Raw genomic sequence first — 18,823 nt, forward strand, 5'->3', positions numbered from 1 at the left:
AGAAAGTGTAGCTGTAGATATCGCAATAGTGAACGGTTTCGGTAAGGTAACTGGAAGCCGGGTAAACTGGGGAAAGTGCCTTGGTTTCTGGCACGAACAGTAGCCTTCGGCCCTGGTCACTTTTGCCAACGTTAACCGGCTGACGACATCCGTTAAATAACTAGGCGTCCCGCTGAAATATTACAAAAATAGCGATGAGTATTGGCAAAAGCAAATAAGAGAAACATAGATAAAAGCGAACAGGTGGAAAGATGGGCATCTGTGAATGTTTGCAAGAGCTACAGTTTCAATCTAATTTTTGTCGCAAAACCCTAGTATGTAATGCAGGTATTGCATTGCTCAAGGGTAAATATAGAGAAGCTGCACCGAGTCTTCACAGTATTTGTGCGGGCTTCAAAATGGAAACGATGTAGTCGCACGAATTTGTTCAGACGAGTTAAAGACGGAGGTTTGGGAATGACGCAGCTCTTTATACGACAGGTCATTAACCAGTTGTTAGTTTTCCGTAACTTAAGTGATCCTTTCTTGTACACGGTGTGCGAAGTGAGGCTAAGGAGCTCGTTACCTGGCTACTATGTAGTTTGTACAGTTCAGTAGTTAGTACAGTACAGTAGTTTGTACGGTCCTGTTTGTGGTTTTCTTGAAGAGGTTATTTCAAGTGTACGGTTCTTATCCGTCAGATTTTTCGAATCAATACTTGCTTTCAGTGAAGCGTAAAAAAACTGCACAAAGATGTATGCGATGTGGTTCTCCCTGCTCCAATGTACAGGGCCCTAGGCCTGCAGTGGAGGCCAAGTACAAGACGTGCTCAAAGAATTGTAAAATAGTCAGCCCAGTAAGGCTGACACTTGGTGTCAAAAACGTACTGTTTTATCTTGTTTTCCCAACTGCCATTTGTTGTTCGATGTAGTAGTACAAAACAGGCAACACAGAAAATAAAGCGTCGGTGGCGTGATGGCTTCAATATAGAGCTGCGGTGCTAGAGCTCCTGTGTTTGAATATTGCCGTCAAACAATTTTAATAATGTTTGTTTAATTGTTTATCACAGAGCACTTTGTTGCAAATGATGAAGCTACAAAGTCGCAGAGCCACTCGAAGCCAGAAGGACGAAGTTTAGGCATAGCCATGCACTTCCCATAATTCCTATGCTGGCTGAACCGCCCAAATTGCAGCTCCCGTTGACACTAGTGCCAGAGTTCCATGTAGTAATTATTGTACAAAGCTCTATGGTTTTTCAGACGGAGTACCACAAGGAGCAAGAACAGCAGACGAGCCCAAGCTGTGTCCTGTGAGTTAGACTCTTGCGTATCCGCGTACTGCCCCTTGGAATTTTTGCGGCTGCGGATGTTTTCATGCAGATGTCGTAGGGATAATGAAATATGCCGGCCAACTCTCGGGTATTTCTCGTATAGTTAACAAATTTTTTCTGGTTATTAGATTTTACGAGTGTTGCGCCAAGCTTTACGAAAAATAACCTTTTCGTGAGTAGCATTCAAGATGTTGAGAACTGGAGTGCCACAAGGTTGAAAAAAGCGCCTCTATAAAAAGAAGTGTTCATGTGCTTGCGTGGCCATCGTGTGGCAGGGCCATACGCCACCCACCGCAGAGGTAATCTCTTCGAGCGGGTTTATCTATACAGTTCTTGAAGCACGCAACATCGGTATCATCAGTTCGCTGAAAACATCACTGTGACCTAAAAAAAACCTGGTGGTTGTCAGTTCGCAATGTTCCAGATTTGCTGCTGCTTGTTCGCTACGTGTAAAACCAAATTATGGTTAATAAATCGAGCATGCAAATCCCAATGAAGACGTGTGCTCAGTGCAAAGCTTAAAAAAATTGCGTGTGATAGCTCCACCCTCGTGTCTGTAAGAGCTTTACGAATTGGAATGTTGACATGTTGGGTAGTCCAAAATCAAAAAGGGGGCTGACAGATGGAATAGTACACTTTGTACAAAGGTCAGAAACAGGGACAAGATGCCTTAGTAAGGCTGGCCAACGTTTCGACAGGGGGACCTACCTTCGTCAAAGGCGGCCTCGTCATCGTCGGCTGGTTAGTTTAAATGGTTTAGTGGGGTGTCGTCACGTGTGGTCGCTGTCGAGGGCGGCTGGCTGTAAAGAGAAATACCGAAATAAAATTAGCGTTGTCGTTTGACGTCGCTAGGCGTGGTTTCTAAGACGAGGTGGCAAGAGCGGGAGAGTGGGAACGCGGAAGAAAAAAAAAAAGGACATAGGGGGTTGCGATGTTGGGGAAGAGAGAGGTGTTGTAGGCTCACCCAACACTCCCCCAAAACCCTACCCCCCTATGTCCTTCTCTATTTTTTTTTTCTGCCGCTTTCCGACCCTACCGCTCTTGTCCCCTCGTCTTAGAAACCACGACTGGTGGCGTCAAAGAACAGCACTTGTTTTCTTTTCAGTTTCACCCTTTACAGCCACCGACAACGACGGCACGTGACGTCACTCCTCTAAACCGTTAAAACTAACCTGCCGAGGATGGCGAGGCCGCCTTTGACGAAGGTAGGCGCTCCTATCGAAACGTTGTTAAGCCTTTCTGAGGCACCTTATCTCTGTTTATAACCTTTATACCACATGCTGGGCAGGTATGCTAACAAGCCAAGTTTCGTTTGATTTGTAAACTACACTTGTCGATTACGAGGGAGCGAGAGCGGAGACATGCCAAGGCAGCCATAAAATCTAAGGAAGCGTGGCGCGAAGCCACCTTGAAGAGAGCTAGAGAAAGTTTTTCATTGAATTGCAGAGAATTAAGCCGGTCTATGTGTAGAGGATGCATGCTACTCTGCATAGGGATGGGTATCGGTGACTGTAAGGCCCTAGGAGAATGAGGGCACGAAAACAATAAACAAAAGGCTAAGAAATATGTGATTATGGTATGTGCAGGTGAGACAAAGTCGATGTCGTTGACGTAAACGGGCTGAAATTTAAAGGAATATAAACAATGCATATATTTAAAGCTTCAGACTACTTTGAAGGAGGCAAACAGCGTATAATATGCTTCCCTGATCTAGTTCTTCTTGGGAAGCACAATTTGTTGAAGTATAATAACAAGTTCTCTCGTCGCTGTAACTTGGAAATTTCAACAAAACGTATTCCATGCTTTCAAAGCACCAGTTATGACAGTAGACTTTGGGGGTCAGTATAAGGCGGCATAGGTAGCTATTGGGGAAAGCGGGGTTCGAACGATGTTGATAATTGTTTCATGGCGACGGGGAAGCTGATGTCGAACTCTTGTTTTTAAGACTCGGTCAACTAGAGTGTAGATATTGATGTTGAAGAGGGCGACAGCTACCTTGAATTCTCTGCACTAGGTTCTTGTGTCTTCATGCATCGTCGTTAAATTAGGCTTCTTATATTTGGCAGCGTTAAACTTATAACGCATAAAAATGATTAGGTTGTATTATAGAGAAGCAAAAGACATAACTTAGATAGTTTGGAAAGCTATTTGCGCAAAGACGGCCCAAGAACACTTGAAAGTACTTAGAAATAAGTGGTTCATATGTTGAGCGCCACATGAGGCCCAGCACCAATCGCAGATGCACTCAGAAAAGTGCAATGGAAATCAAGTGTTAGGTCTCAATGACATCGTATGTGGGGCAAAGCTAATAGCAACGGTTGGTAAGGGAGATGGTTTCTTTGTGCATATGGCTTAGGGGGAGCTTGTGTAAGTGCGCTCCCCATAGTGTCGACTGATGGCTTGCGAGAAATATAGAAGCCGAAGATATCACCTAACTTCCACCAAGTTGGTTTTTCGCCGTGCTGTTTGTTGCGATGCCTTTTCTGGTCCCGTGTATATGGTTTCTCCGGCAACGCAGCACGCCTGTGCTGGCGCAGAGTAACCAAGAATGGTCTACGACTTGCCTGGTGACAAGTACTCTCATGCCAAGTGCGGTCGACTTCAGTGTTCTTGATGAACTGTTGGAGCGACAACGGTTACTTGTCTTCCTATCATTGTTACGCTGCTATTTTACTTCTAGCTGGTCGGATGGTATCATGTAAGTTGAAGCCGTATGCATTCCATATCCAAAGATGAGCCTCAAAGGCACTTCCTAGTGCAGCAGTGCGTTGTGAAATTCCGTTTCAGAAACAACCGAGTGAGCCGCAGGAGGCGTGGTGGCCTCGTTTCCGACTCCCGAAGCAACAACGAATAGCGCCGCATGAATTGCTGCTTCAATTCAAAGATTGTTTCGCCTCGTCCTTTAGGGCGCGTCAGACGCCCATCACGAAACACCGAATCATTAGGTATACCGACGTCTCGGCAATAAAACAACAGCCTTACCGAATTTTGGCCAAAGAGCGTGACGCGATACATATGCAAGTCAAATAGATGCTTCAGGACGATGTTGTACAGCTTTCTAAAAATATCTGGTCATCGCCAGTCATCCTCGTAAAGAAAAAAGACGGAACGCTACGTTTCTGCGTTGAATACAGGAGGGTAAACAGCGTGTCTAAAGAATACGCTTGTCCTCTGCCCTGCATCGATGATTCACTCGACAGACTGTGACGGGCCAAGTATTTTTCATCTATAGATTTGAAAAGCAGGTACTGGCAGATTGAAGCTGATGAACGGAATCGCGAAAACACTGCCTTTGTTACACTGGATGGCCTGTGTGAATTCAAAGTGCTCCCCTTCGTCCTGTGCCCTGCGCCTAGCTGCGACATTCTAGAGAATGATGAACACTGTCCTCACTGGTCTGAATTTGCATACTTGCCTGGCTTATCTTGATGACGTCGTCGTATTTTGGGGGACCTTTGACGAACACCTGCATCGTCCGAAGACTGTGCTGGAATCCCTTCGGCGCTAACCTCACGCTGAAGCGAGAAAAATGCGACTTCGGTTATAATAAACTTGTTTCTCCAGGCCCACTAAAAAACGCAGGACTTGAATCTCATTGATTTGCAAATAAAGTTTACGTTTTGCTTCGGTCGTGTCGTCAGCGCGGATAGCGTTCGGCCTGACCCTGACAAAATCTTTGCCGCAGCCTCGTTTTCTTTTGCCCCTTACAAGAAAGCAGTCCGTCGCTTTCTGGGGCTGTGCGCGTGCTATCACAGCTTCATCGCCAATTTTTCTTCGATTGCCGAATCTCTGACTCGCCTAACACGAGAGGATATATCATTTGTCTGGAATGAAGAGGAGAGCGCGGCTTTCACAAAGCTACGGGAGCGTGCGCAGAGACACCACAAGTCCTTGCTCACTTTGACGAGGACGCTGATACTGAAGTCCTTACCGACGCCAGCAGCGTGGGTCTTGGCGCCATCCTGGTCCAACACCAAGAGGACACAGAGCGCGTGATAGCTTACGCCAGACGCACTCTTCCACGCGCAGAGGTAAACTACATTCCACCTCGGAGAAAGAGTGCCTCGCTGTAGTATGGGCCGCCATGTCTTGCCACAATCCCTGCCACTGAAGCCCGCGGGGCTGCTGCAACCGATCGCGCCACCAAGGATAGCATTCCATCAAGTAGGAATGGACTTACTCGGGCCTTTTCCGTTGTCATCCACCGGGAACAAGTGGATCGTAGCAGCCGCGTACTCAACGGGATACGCCAAGGCAAGAACTCTACAACGCGCTACAGCTGCCGATGTTGCCTTGTTTTTTGTAGATCAGATCGTTCTTCGGCATGGCGCCCCGTCATGCGCGATCACTGACAGAGGCAGAGCTTTCACGGCCTAACTGTTTGATGACGTATTCGAGCTAAGCTACACAAGCTATCGCAAGTCCACTGCATATCATCCGCAGACCAAAGCTTTGACCTAACACTTGAACGCTGCCCCCTCCCCTCCCCGTGCATACTGTCTGTTCGTTGCCCCTTTTCTCTTCGCCTACGTCCACTTGCACAAGAATCAGGACGAGGCCCGCTTATTATTATTTTTTTTTTCATAGAAGGAAAATGCCACCAGGTTACCAGGCGCGGCGAGTGCGAGCGAGCATTCAGGCAAGGAAAGGAGTTGTTTTTGAGTCGGCCATCTTCTCGGTGAGTGCTTGTCTCTGGTGGTGTAGTACTTGTTATAAAGACCTTCCGTAGCACGTGACAATATTGAATACCTTGCTTCTGTCGCCATTCGATTCATTTGGCGAATGAGTCGATAACTAATTGGAACAGGTAGACTTCAGTGGGGGAAGCCTCTGGGTATTGTCTGCCACGACAGCGCTGTCTTTCATGACGCATTTGTGGGGGCACAACGTGGTGAATAGTTTTGAATTATCTCCTTCTTGTCGTTGAGAAGATTAGGCCAGTGAAGAGAAATTCTCGAATCGACCTTCATCGCTACAGTGCCTGTGTGCCGAGGCTGAGCAAGATTCCAGACACCCAGTTGGGCAGCGCTCGGATTCACACACATTAACCTTGTGGTGGACTTTTTACAGGATGAAAACTCTCACACTGTACGCACACCAGGCCGCGATCTGCAATTTTCAGGTCATGCAGCTGTTCTATCGAGCTACTTTATTTTAACGCTGCTGAAACTGTTGTCTTTTTGTGTTCGCACACCGATACGTTCTGTCGAAAGCTTATAGGTTCAGTCGGCCACTGTAACATCAAAGTATGTTCCTGGGGGAATGACTCGTTCTTTTCTTGTAGTGGAGACCTTCTAGAGGCTTTGCGTTGTGGTAGCGACTACGCCTGTAAGTATAGTCGTTGCTTGCCGACAGCTTGAGAGAGACAGAATAAACATCCTTATTCAGGGATGCTTCCAGTGTTGTCTTTGGGATGGTCTCCCCATTCCAGAAAACCATAGGCTTTCGCCGCGTCGGAGACATCTCGCCATTCAAAGCGACAATGCCTGTAGCACCAAATTTTCTCGTGCACATGATGCTAAGCAGAGGCATACGTTCGCTTTTCACATGCCTTCTGGTCGTCTAAGGCAAATAGTACTGCCTCTTCTTGTCGTTATTAAGGACCGATGCTTATTGCACGAAACCGGAAACTGACAATACAAAGAAAAGGAACATGAAGAGAGCTTGATGCGCAAACTTCCAAATCATGAAACCATCCTTAGCGATACCGGCAGATGGCTTGAGGTTGTCGGTAACGCCGTGAAGGCGTCATCCAGTATATCCATCTGAAGTGTTTATTTATTTATTTATTTTATTTTTTTATTTACGGATACTGTCGGTCCACATCAGGACCAAGACAGGAGTGGTAACAATATATCAACATACAGCAATCAGTGAACGGAACAATAGAATACAGCGGTACAGCAATATATGCCCTATTGTTGAAAATATTCGGACAAAGTTCGGAAAACTGCTTACGGGTCCCTGCGTTTACAATGTTTGCACAATTTGTCAATAATTTTTTTTTTCTGGTTCATGCGGATTAGCCTTGCATTCACGGCTGTTTCAAGCTCTCCGCAGGCACAGGGCTCATGCCGCGAAAATACGAGAAGGGGCGTCCTTGTGCACGTATGTTGAGAAAGAAGGAAATAAGGAAAGGCAGTGAGGTTAACCAGACTTTGTCCAGTTTGTTACTCTACAAGAGGGCAGTGGCATGGGGGAGCGTAAGAAACAGAAAGTGCGATTAAAACTCGTGTCTTGGGCACGTAAATCTCATTTGGAATTTCCTGCAGCTTCTAACGACTTCCTAGAATATTTACGTCTCTTTAAAATCGATGCCTGTAGGAACCTCAGCTTCTTATCATGCAGACTCATATCCAATGTTTTAAGCAATAACTGCCCGTTGGAAGCCCTCCAATAAATGCAATGGTATAAAACGCAGCCTATGCACTTGCGAAGTTTAAGCTATGCCTGTTAGACTCATTTGTTTCACGCACAAAGCACAAAAGTTGAAGCTCAATTTATGGCGTTGGTGGAAGCTCTGTAAGCTACATCCACTTTTGGATATGCTGGTTACATGAGTGAATAAGCTATGCGACAATGACAGCCTCATTCTACAGGTAATAAATGACTGTGTGAAAGCGCCTTGTGATTCAGGCGGGTATGCTGATGTGGACGTCACTTTCTGCAATCTTTCAATGCATACGTAAGAGTACCATGATTTCAAGTCATTAACGCTTACTCATTAGTTAGCTGAGAGACCGCATATCATTATTCGTAATTTATTACACACGGCTTTGCGGGATTGTATTCAGTTTAATGACCAGCGCTGCTGCGGTGGCTTACTTGCAAATGTAAGTATTCGCAGTTTGTCCGAACTTCTCGAAGATGCAACAAAATCTTCCTTCCTCCACTCGCCCTGCACTGGTATCTCGAAAGCCGTCGTACAGGCAGCAGCGCGTATTTCGAGTAGTGTGCAGCCCTGTGCGTGTATTAGCTTTTTTTTTTGTGAGCCTTGCAGAATTTCTCTTAGACCGTTCTCTGTTAGAAAAATAGAGAGGCTCGACAATTACTAGTAGTGGTGCTGACGCCACAATGCGAGGACCGTATACGTCGCAAGGTTGAGTTCTTTCTCCTAGCTAGTGGCAGGATCCTCGCTCACACGTCCCCTACTTAGCTTACAGGGCAGATGTGTGAAATGTGGACTCGCTGAGGGCTCCAGTGGTTTGACGGCTGCTTTGCACTTTCACGGAGCTCTAACAGCGCGCGTGATCAAGAGCCGAACCGAAAATCACAAGAACATAAGCGTTATAGTGTATTTCTTTCGCCACTTCTTCTTGCGCCCAGGTAAACGTCGAATCATTTCTGGACAGCGGGGAGCTTGCCGACTTCGAATTCGTGGTGAAATCCGTGGATCAGAATCAGGTCATCGTGAAGCGGTTCCGTGTGCACAAGCAGTTCCTGGCCATGCGAAACGAAGTGTTCCGCGCTATGTTCTATGGAGACATTGCGGAGAAGAGCCAAGTAACCATCACCGACATACACCCCGACGGTTTTGAGCTGTTGCTCAGGTGAGCGTTCTTGCAGTGAAACAGTTGCATGTTTCTCACCTCTTGTGATCGACACATGCAGTAAATATGTTGCATGGACAATTGCATGTTTTTACCTATAGTGCGCAAAATACGAAACGTGATTGCGTGCCCGCGCACCGCGACACCAGCAGTCACAGCAGCGATATTAAGGAACCAACTCTGCTTACGGCCTGAATCAACACACGCCTGGTCATTGCGATGGGCTGCGATCTTGACGCGCCGAAACGTGCAAGAAGCGGCAAACGGTAGCCAACACCGTCAGCTTGCCGCTTTCAGACCGAATGCGATGCTGGCATCTAAGCGAAGCAAATCGTTCATGCTATGTATAGGTTTCCTGCAAGGTCACGTAAGGTGACTTTGAAGGCTGCACGCACCTTATCTAAAACGCAGAAACCGTGAATTCAAAGTCAATTTCTCTTTCTTTTTCTTCCTTTGTTCTTTGGCGAAGTTGTGTCTTAGAATGCACAAGTGATGTCGCCTGTACAAGTTGTGTCCTGTTTGCAGTCTGTGTAAGTAAGGAATTTTAACTAGTATGCATTGCACACTACTTAGTTAACTTGCACACAGAGTTTTCTGCGAGAGAACCCTAGAGGGTACAAGTTCCAAGAGACGGACGCAGTGGAGAGGGTGATACAAGGATGCAGAACTATTGCGCATGTTTGCGTGGCATTCAATTCACGAGCAAAGACGTGGTCGACTCGGTTCCAGTGCAGCTGCTAGACGGGATAGGGTAATTTGGAGGTGGGTTGAGAGGTGATGTCAAGTCAATGTCGTAGGTGCTCTTCATGAAATTGAGGTCCATGCGTTTTGGGGTTGGCCAACGTCGACGTTGAAGCCCGCGTTGACATCAAACACATCTTGCCGATGGCGTTGTCGTAGCGCGGTGTACGCTCACGGGGAGAAAGTAAACTAAACGTGACGCGCAGCTTCGCATCACCCCAACACCTCTCTTGTCGCCCATACCCAAGAGATCCCTTAACATCTGAAAACGTTGTCCTTCTTTCTACCCCAGAACGCCACTCAAGTTTTCTTCTTCCATTCTATTTATTCGTTTCTTTCCTTCTATCTTAACTTCTTTCTTTCTTTTTGAGGGGGCTTATGCGGGGACCGTCCTATGAATACTGCTCGGCGATGCAGAATTCTGCACAGAGAAAGCGGAGTAGTTTGCAAAGAGAGATTTGCTTTAACACTACAATTGCGTTGATCACTCTCGCGCTGGTATTTTCTTACCATTCAGATTTCTCTACTCTGGTAAGATGAAGATGGCGAGCATCGACGACGCTTTACGCACCAGGTTCGCCGCCAAGAAATACCTTGTGGAGCAGCTCGAGGAAGCATGCAGTGCCTACATTACGAAGAACCTCAGTGCCGAACGGCTGTGCTCGTTCATAGACTACTACATGCGGAACAGCTATCCCGACATGGATGGCGCCGTGGCAGCGATTTTGAATTCAGACAAAGCTCCGGCCGTACTCGCCTCCAAAGAATTCAACGTGGCTCTCGAGGAAACCGTCCGGTACATCGTGGATAAAATCAGGAAGGTTCCCGAACACAGCGTTGCCTGTGCCGTTTTCGGCTGGGCCCAAGAACAGTGTTTGCGGAGCCTGCAGACGGACAGACCGCTAGAACTTAAGACGCTTGTGCGTTCCTTCTTTCCCAAGATACGATTCTTGACCATGACGATGGAGCAGTTTCTCAATGGCCCGGGTTCCTGGGGCGTCCTGGACGACGCTCAGATCGTCGCCCTGCTGCGAGGCATCGTGAGTCGCGGATGGGGCCCGCTGCCCGCAGGGTTCTGTGACATCATCATCGATCGCTTCAATTTGTGACCGAAGCTTCAGTGACAAAACGTGAACTGTTTCTGGAAGCCACCTATTTTCTGGAAGCAGCGAGCGCATCTGCGGACTTGTTATTTTGAGGAAACATACAGAATTACGCGTTGCACTTAGCTACAAGCTCATCGCCTTCCCAAAGCTGGGGAGTGGTCTGCCAATATAAAAACTGCAAAGGTTGGTAATCTTACTAGCAAGAGATAAAGTCGCCTTCACAAGCAAGGAGGCCAAGTTTAATAGTTACGCTTCAGGGTGCAGTAGGTATCGACATATTCGAGCTCGATATCACTTAAAGAACACATATAGTCAAATATCAGCTATAATCGTGTTCCAGTGTGCTACATGAAACCTTTCTGTGCCAATAAAATTTGTGTTACATTGCTTCATCTGCGACAGTTCTGCAGCGCGTAAATCGGTAGCTTCCGAGATGGCGTCGAGTACTACTCGAGAAGTTTTGCAGGCTTGGATACCGGACACTTCTGTCTACAGGAAGCAGAGGCCAGGGACACGTACAGGCAGTGTTTTCTGATTATTGCACTTTCTTACTATTGCTGTTCTTACTATTCGGAAATGAAGATCCTTGGATGGTACGTGTCGATGGCACAGAAAGCCACGAAAGTGTTGTTGAAATTCCTCAAGTCGACAGGTATTGGCAACCGTATGTAGACTCGGTGCGAACCTCAAATGTGCGCGAGACTGTGCTCTCTCTCTCTCTCTCCGTCCCCATTCCCCTTGCCCCAGTGCAGGGTAGCAAACCGAACGTGCGTCTGGTTACCCTCCCTGCCTTTCCGGTTTTGTATTTTTCTCTCTCTCTTCTCTTACTATAAAATTCACGTTGCAAGTCGTACAGATGCATAACATAAAATTTCTGGAGGATGCACATATGTGACAGTTCGTGGGAGACACAAGGGCTGGACATGAAACATTTATGCTACATAAGGTGCGCAGCTTTGCTGGCGGAGGATGAGAGAAAGTGTCCTGAAAACTTGACATTAGTGGTGGTGGAATTGGTTTTTGGGCCAACGCGTGACGCTTATATTGTGGAGCTGCCTGTATATAGTCTTAATTGGAGGCCGCCAGAAAGACTCCTGAAGTGCGCTCCGAATTACGAGGCATGCTGCAATGCGATGCTTTCTGATGTATCACTGTCCTCTTACTTTATCAACGTCTTCGGCTACATCGACTGTACTGCTGTCACTAATTTAGTATCTTGTGCTGTAGTGTTTGTGAAACTTGAAGTCAACACACAGCACGGCGTTCTTCTACGTTTTCGTGCCTTCTGTCGTGCTTCAAAAGAAGGACACCATTCCAACTCGAACCGTTATATATTACGCCGACTAAATAAGTTGATAACGCCCTAAAGAACCATCATAGCGCGAACGCCCAACGTGTAAGCGCTTTTTTCAGCTTTTTCGCTTCAGCATCGGTTCGTGCCATGCGAGGAGGAGCCATGCCGTGTACCTAAGAGTAAACACAGGTATCCAGGCTACGTGGAGCACATGTCACATCCCGTGGCACGGGACGTTGCAGCTGTTGTTGTTGATGATAATGACGATTTACTGGCATTCGCTTCGAAACGAGACGGTGACAAATAGTCACTTAGCCTACTTTCGTTAACCAGGTCGAGCTGCGAGCGGCATGCAACTGCTACATGTTGGGACATATGGTGGAGTATAACGGAACTGCAATGCAACAATGCAAAGTTTGTACGCATCGTCGCTACGCGGTGGCCATGTCACACCGCGTGTCAATTGGCGCGATGCGATGTTAATGATGGTTTAATGGTATTTCCTTTGAAACGGAATGCTGACAGTCACCTGGCCTGCTTGAATTGATCAGGTATGCCATACGTGTTTTTTCATTGCAGCACTATTTATGCGTCTCCGTAATCTTCTTTTTGTTCCTGAAGACTTCTCTGCCTTGTACCGCTACCTATGCCACTGCTACATGGCGTGCCGCCCGGTGTAATCATGTACAACTGAATCCAAAGGGCGCACGTATAGACTCTACATGGCACGCATCTCACATCGCAAGGCAAGTGGCACGATACGATGCTAATGATGATAATTTATTGGCATGCACTTTGCAACGCGGTGGCATAGTACCATCACAGTACACAGCAGGTGTTGGCCGGCGCTTAGCGCTGCAATCCAAGCCTAAGTAAACCGTTTCATCGTCATCGTCGTTGGAGTGTAGGTGTGTTTCGTAGCATAATTGTAACTAGGCCACAAGAAAATCAAAACCGTCTTGTGCTATACAATGGCTTACGAATGTTTTCTATTGTAAAAGTGTTACGCGTTCGCGTATATGCGGACCAGCTAAAGATGATTTGAACTGGCGCTCATTTCATGGGGCAGTCGGGAAGGAAAGCCGCGCTGAACGAATGAGGTCGTACAGTCTGCTCAGCGTGTAGCTCATCAGTTTCGTTATACATTTTACCACTCGATTTGGCGCCCCATTGGCAGATCTGCGTCGATTAATGGGCGAACGCCGTGCATGTGACATTCTAAATCTATTTTGCACGTGCACCACGTCCGGTTACCTGAATGATAGTGCGGCACAACGACAAACGACCCGTTTGCTTTCACGAAACCTCTTGGCCACAAATACCCAACGCCAACCGCAATCGTCACTCAAATTAATTTGCACTCGGGCTACACTACTTTCTGCCCGGCCACACCGCACAACATCAGGCTTTTGGCGCCGCAGAACGCAAGCCAAGGATGTAAAGTTTCGTATTCGGTGAACCTTAGCTGCCACATTGGGGTCGTTAAGGTTGTAAGAAAAAAAAAACGTTCATTGCGTACCGTACACAATAAATTTTTTTTCACTCATTCTTCTATACGTTTCCTTGAACATCTTTTTTCTTGCTCAAACCTTACTTAGCTGCATCGTACCGCTACCTGTGCATGTGCTACATAGCGTTGTACCTGGTGTAATAATAGGCAAATGCAATGCAAAATGTGGACATATCGACGCTATGTGGCGCGCATGTCATATGGCGTGTCTATTCGCGCGCTATTTTTTCCGCTGCGTGCCGGCAAGCGCTGGCGTGGCTCAGTGGTAGAGTAGCTAACTGGCACGCAGCGGGCCCTCGGTTTGTTCTCGGTAGGAACAGTTTTTTTTTTCATTATTCCCAGCGAGAGCTGCTGCGGACACGGAACACCGGTGGTGGAGGCAGTGGTGGCGGACACCATCGCCAACTGAAATGGCTATTCGAATGAGCCCATAACAGGTTACGCTGTAATGCATACAGAAGCAAATGAAGGCACTTGCAAAACAGTCTGTGAATATAAGGAACTAGTAGACGTTATGCAGAATAAAATAAGAGACAAGAAAAAGAAACTTGGATTGGAAAGAGTTAACGGCGTAATTGGTGAAACAAGGAAGTAAAGCAACCTATAAAAGAGCGTAAGCAGGCGTCCAGGGATCAAGGAGAAGCCAAAAAGGTTAGGACAACACGAACAAGTGCTCCTCAGGTGGAAAAAATGCCGAGAAAAAAAACTGGTGGTGAGTGAGCTCGTGCAAAAGAAAATTAAATGCACAAGTGAACGTTCGGTACACAGCATCTGCAAAAGAGACAAAGCCGCCCCAATAAGACTCCGGAATCATGTAAGAGCACTCGGAGCTCCAACTAAAGACTTGCAGACGGTTCTAAGGGGTGAAAACCGTAACATCTTCGAAGAGACGATGCGCTGCGGTACATTGCAGACACCGTTAGGGTTAACTTCAGCACAATAGGAAGCATAGTTAAGACCCCAACAGATCCAGCATCGCCAAAGAAGCATGGGAGATCAAAATTTAACATAGAAAACTTTTATTGGTGTGACGTCACAGGAAGAGCCGACCTTTATTGAGCCTGAGAGGCACGGCCTAGGACCCTCGGCACAGTCCACTATGATGATGCGACTACCCGCACGATGAAGAAGGGCACACACATGATGATGATAATATGCAGACGAAGAAGTGCACAATAAATGCCCACACTAATTTCCCCCTCGCGAGAGCGGCCGTCCTGGCTGCAGCCTAAAGGCACGGAGAACGCCGCCTGAAGAGCTTCATACGAGAAACGTGGACCACTTCGGTAGAGCGGCAACGGCGGTCAGTTGAGGGAACAATAGGGGTCACACAATAATTACCGGGAGAAGTCATTTCGAGGACCATGTATGGGCCAATAAAGCGGGACTGAAACTTCTCATACAACCCAGGAGTGTGAATTGGTGTCCATAGCAGCACTTCGTCGCCAGGCCAGTAGAAAACTAAGCGATGAGATGCGTCATAATGATCCTTGCGGTCATGTTGTCTGGCTTCGGTGTTGAAGCGGGCACGCTGGCGACAATGGTCAAGGCGGGAAGCATATTTTTCTCAGGAAGATGGAGATAGACTGACATGGGCAGAAAAGAAAGAAACGTCGAGAAAGGAACTGGGTGAACGGCCACGAACAAGGTAGAATGGCGAGTAACCGGTTGTGGGTTGAACGGCGGTGTTATACGCGAAGGTGACGAATGGCGAAATTGCGTCCCCATTTCTGTGATCTGGTTGAATATTGGCGGCTATCATGTCAGAGAACGTACGATGAAACCGCTCAGTCAGGCCGTTGGTCGGAGGATGGTAACCTGAAGTAGTTTTATGAGTCGTGCCAGAGGCTCTGATCACCTCGCCTACCAGTTCTGAAAGAGATTGTCTTTCCGCGGTCGCTCAGAAGGACACGAGGGGCGCCATGACGCAGCATTATGGCTTGAAGAATGAAGGTAGCAACTTCGGAAGCAGATGCAGAACTGACACAAGCTGTTCCGGCATAGCGCGTGAGGTGTTCGACGGCTGTAACTATCCATCGACTACCGGCTGGAGCCATGGTAAGTGGCTCATAGAGATTAATGCCAACAACCTCGAACGGTTGCGCAGGACACGAGACCGGTAGTAGCTGCCCGGCAGGAGCTGATGTTGGCCGCTTTCGACGCTGACAAATGGCGCAGGAAGAGACGTATCTCGCCACACTGGTAGACAGGCCAGGCCAGTAGAAGCGACTTCTCATGCGGTCGTAAGTTTACTGGGTGCCAAGGTGGCCAGCAGTCAAATCGTCATGAGAGTCCTCAAGGACACGAGCACGAAGGCCGCGAGGCAGTACGGGCACCCAGCGTTGTTCGTCAGGATGATGGATATGGTGGTACAGCTCGGAGTTTTGTAGCTTGAATTGTGTCAGCTGTCTACGGAGCCTGGCGTTAGGCGGGCGCGAAGTTCCACGAATATGGTCTATAATACGTCGACAGTACGAATCGGCGAATTGAGACCAAAATGATTCACGGTCGTCCGAAGTGAGATGGTCAAGAGTGGCGAAGGACAAAATCGCCGTAGAAGAGACGTCAAGGATTGCGTCCCTGGAGGTGGTTGCGGAGTCATTGATGAGTGCGGCTGTAGGAAGCGGGCAGCGAGAAAGAGCGTCTGCGTCTTGGTGCTTTTTACCAGACTTGTAGATGATCGAAGGTCATATTCTTGCAGACGAAGAATCCAGCGACCAAGACGTCCTGACAAGTTTTTGAGTTTGGAGAGCCAACATAAGGCGTGATGGTCCGTAACGATGGTAAAATGGCGGCCGTGGAGATAAAGGCGGAACTTCTGCACGGACCAAGTCGAACCAAATGGAGGTATTCCCAAAATTCGCGAGTCTAGTGAGCACCCGTTGTAGCCCAATATGCTTGAACCGTTTCGTCCGGAACTGGTAACCGTTATCTTTTTTTTTTTCGTTTCACGTTCAGTTCGGGTTCAGGCACGCTTCAAGAATGTCGTTCTGGTTTTGGTTCAGTTCCGGTGAAAATTCCGCTTGCTGTACGGTTTTTTATTCGGGTTTGGTTCGACACCCTGCTTACAAATAAGTTAAATAAACCAAGAGAAAGCGCGGCTCAGTGGGGTAGGCCGAGCTTCTACTTACACCTAGAGAATGAACAGAGGTACTATATAATTTCTTTATGTATTGTTATTTCTGCTATAAGAAAAAGAATGGCCGTCAGCATTGTAGGGTGACTACATATCTTTCTTTAATTTTCACTTCAATAAAAAAACATGAGCCATTCCACTCGGTGAAGGTGGTTGACCAGCGACGCTGTTTAACACACGACGCAGAGGTGACACACAATTTTGAACAAAGGTATGAACTCATTGTCTTGATCGGTGGTCATTATTTCACTGGCAACTGCAACCACATTCTTCTAAATTGTCAAATCGATGCACGTACGCCACTAAGTGGTTGGTTGGGCCCGATCGCTGTGGCATCGCAAGGGATATGTCTGCAACACGGAATGCGCAAACTGCTCCCTTTTCGGCACCGACGCATCCGCACTGAAATCACCGACAACAACAGGGTCAGTGTGATCGCAGCTCATTCATGCAAAGTGAGTAGCCGTGAACCTTACGGCACCATGACTCATTGAATTTTTTCCTTGCTTGGGGGGTATGAGTCATTGCTCACGGGGGTATGAGCCATTGATGATCACAGTTTTCGACATCCTGTTCTGCATGCTGTATTCGTCATTAAAAATAATTTAAGCACAGTTCGCTTCACTTTGCTGAATGCTTGTAGCCTCTGCCTTACGGGGCTTTGAGCCATTGCATTTTTGTTTGCTTACGGGAGCATGAATGCTTACGGGGCTATGAGCCACTGATGAGGATAGTTTTTATTCACTGAGAACAAAAATGCACGGAACCCTAGCCATATACAGCTTCGCTCTAAAAAAAATGGATGTCAATGTAGAGTTTACATGTTAGTGGCACATACCCACTCTGGTGGATTGGCCAATAACCGGGTAGTTCAACATAAATATCTGAAAAAGCATTATAACATAATGTAAACAAAATAATATATAGATTTTAGCTTATGATTTTAATAGAATTCAGGAATAAATAACCTCTTTGAAAACAATAGAGCTCTCTTTCTCGTCTGCGTCGTCGTCTGTGGCATTGCCGGGAATTCGAAATGTTTTTCATCCACTTCGTTTGTTGGACGCAGGAGCACGCGTAATCAGCACGACATATTTCGTGGAGACACTTCTGCGACTGCAGGATATCACGAGTGTTTTGTTTTTTTCTTGGTCAATCGCCGCAGTAGGTAAATTGTTGTTGTTGTTGTTGTTGTTGTTGTTGTCCCAACGCATGGCTCATACCAGCAGAAATAGCACGTGGGAGACAGGCGCCACGTAAGTGTGTCAAGCAGGAGAATAAACACATGGCCAGGACGCTTGTCCCTATGACTTCCAATTTACGAATTTATTAGGGACATAAAGCGAGAACCTTATTAAATTTCCAAAATTATCTATGGACACTTGTATATTCTTTCTCGATTATAAATAACTTTATCTGAAATTTCTTTATAGGATTCCTTTCATTTCTACATTTATTTTTCTCTAGCCCACATGCTTATTTTCGAGGTTTTATTTTGGTTACAATCTTATTTAAATCTTGCAAAGCAATCTGATTGTTGGTGAATCACCCGCAGTGGGTATGAGCCATAGTTTCGGAATAAGAAGGACGAGAACGACGCAGGTGAGTCATTTGGGCATTGGTCCTGTTTTAAAAATTTCCGGAAAAAATATGAATTTCTGGCACAATAAGCTAAATGGAATTTTATTTGGTAGAATGATAATTGTTCGCGTGACTACAGGCGAAGAAGGGCAGCTTGGAAGAAGCTCTTGCATAATCAAAGCCCCCAAGACTGGATGGATTATAAATTCTATGCTGGTACCTTTACACACCCAGGGAAGGAAGCCAATGGACTAGTGCGACATGAACAATAATTTTGAGTTTCTTTCGAAACCAAATAATAAACACGCACTGCATAGCTTTCTGCGCGCCAAGAAAATCATTCCGCGTTCGACAAATGTAGCATCCAGAGTTTTGTAATCGCTGAAGAATTGTAACGTTGCTTTTCTTCCCAACTTCTATTAGCTCCACTGATATCACAAACTGAGAAAAATTTCACGGAAATCTCCAAGTCAGAATTATCAGATGGTTTACTAAGCTTTCGATCAGCGGCTCCGGGCACCGATGGAATAACTTCGTATATGATGAAAATCTTATATAAAAAAGACATGATTATTTATTAGACATCAATTATTCCG

The 18,823-nt window shown here is 46.7% G+C and overlaps 1 protein-coding gene across 1 annotated transcript in view; it reads left to right on the plus strand.

Annotated features, from left to right (window-relative positions):
* LOC126534318 (BTB/POZ domain-containing protein 6-like) overlaps window positions 1-11,096 on the plus strand; it is a 32,009-nt gene extending 20,913 nt beyond the window's left edge. The window contains exons 2-4 of the mRNA XM_055072808.2: window positions 1,239-1,288; window positions 8,636-8,859; window positions 10,118-11,096. Of these exons, the coding sequence (XP_054928783.1) occupies window positions 1,239-1,288; window positions 8,636-8,859; window positions 10,118-10,709 (866 nt within the window). The 3' untranslated portion in view covers window positions 10,710-11,096. The remainder of the gene's footprint in view (window positions 1-1,238; window positions 1,289-8,635; window positions 8,860-10,117) is intronic.
* Window positions 11,097-18,823: the final 7,727 nt, after the last annotated feature.

Source organism: Dermacentor andersoni, chromosome 7, assembly GCF_023375885.2.
Source record: "Dermacentor andersoni chromosome 7, qqDerAnde1_hic_scaffold, whole genome shotgun sequence".
NCBI classification, from domain to species: Eukaryota; Metazoa; Arthropoda; class Arachnida; order Ixodida; family Ixodidae; genus Dermacentor; species Dermacentor andersoni.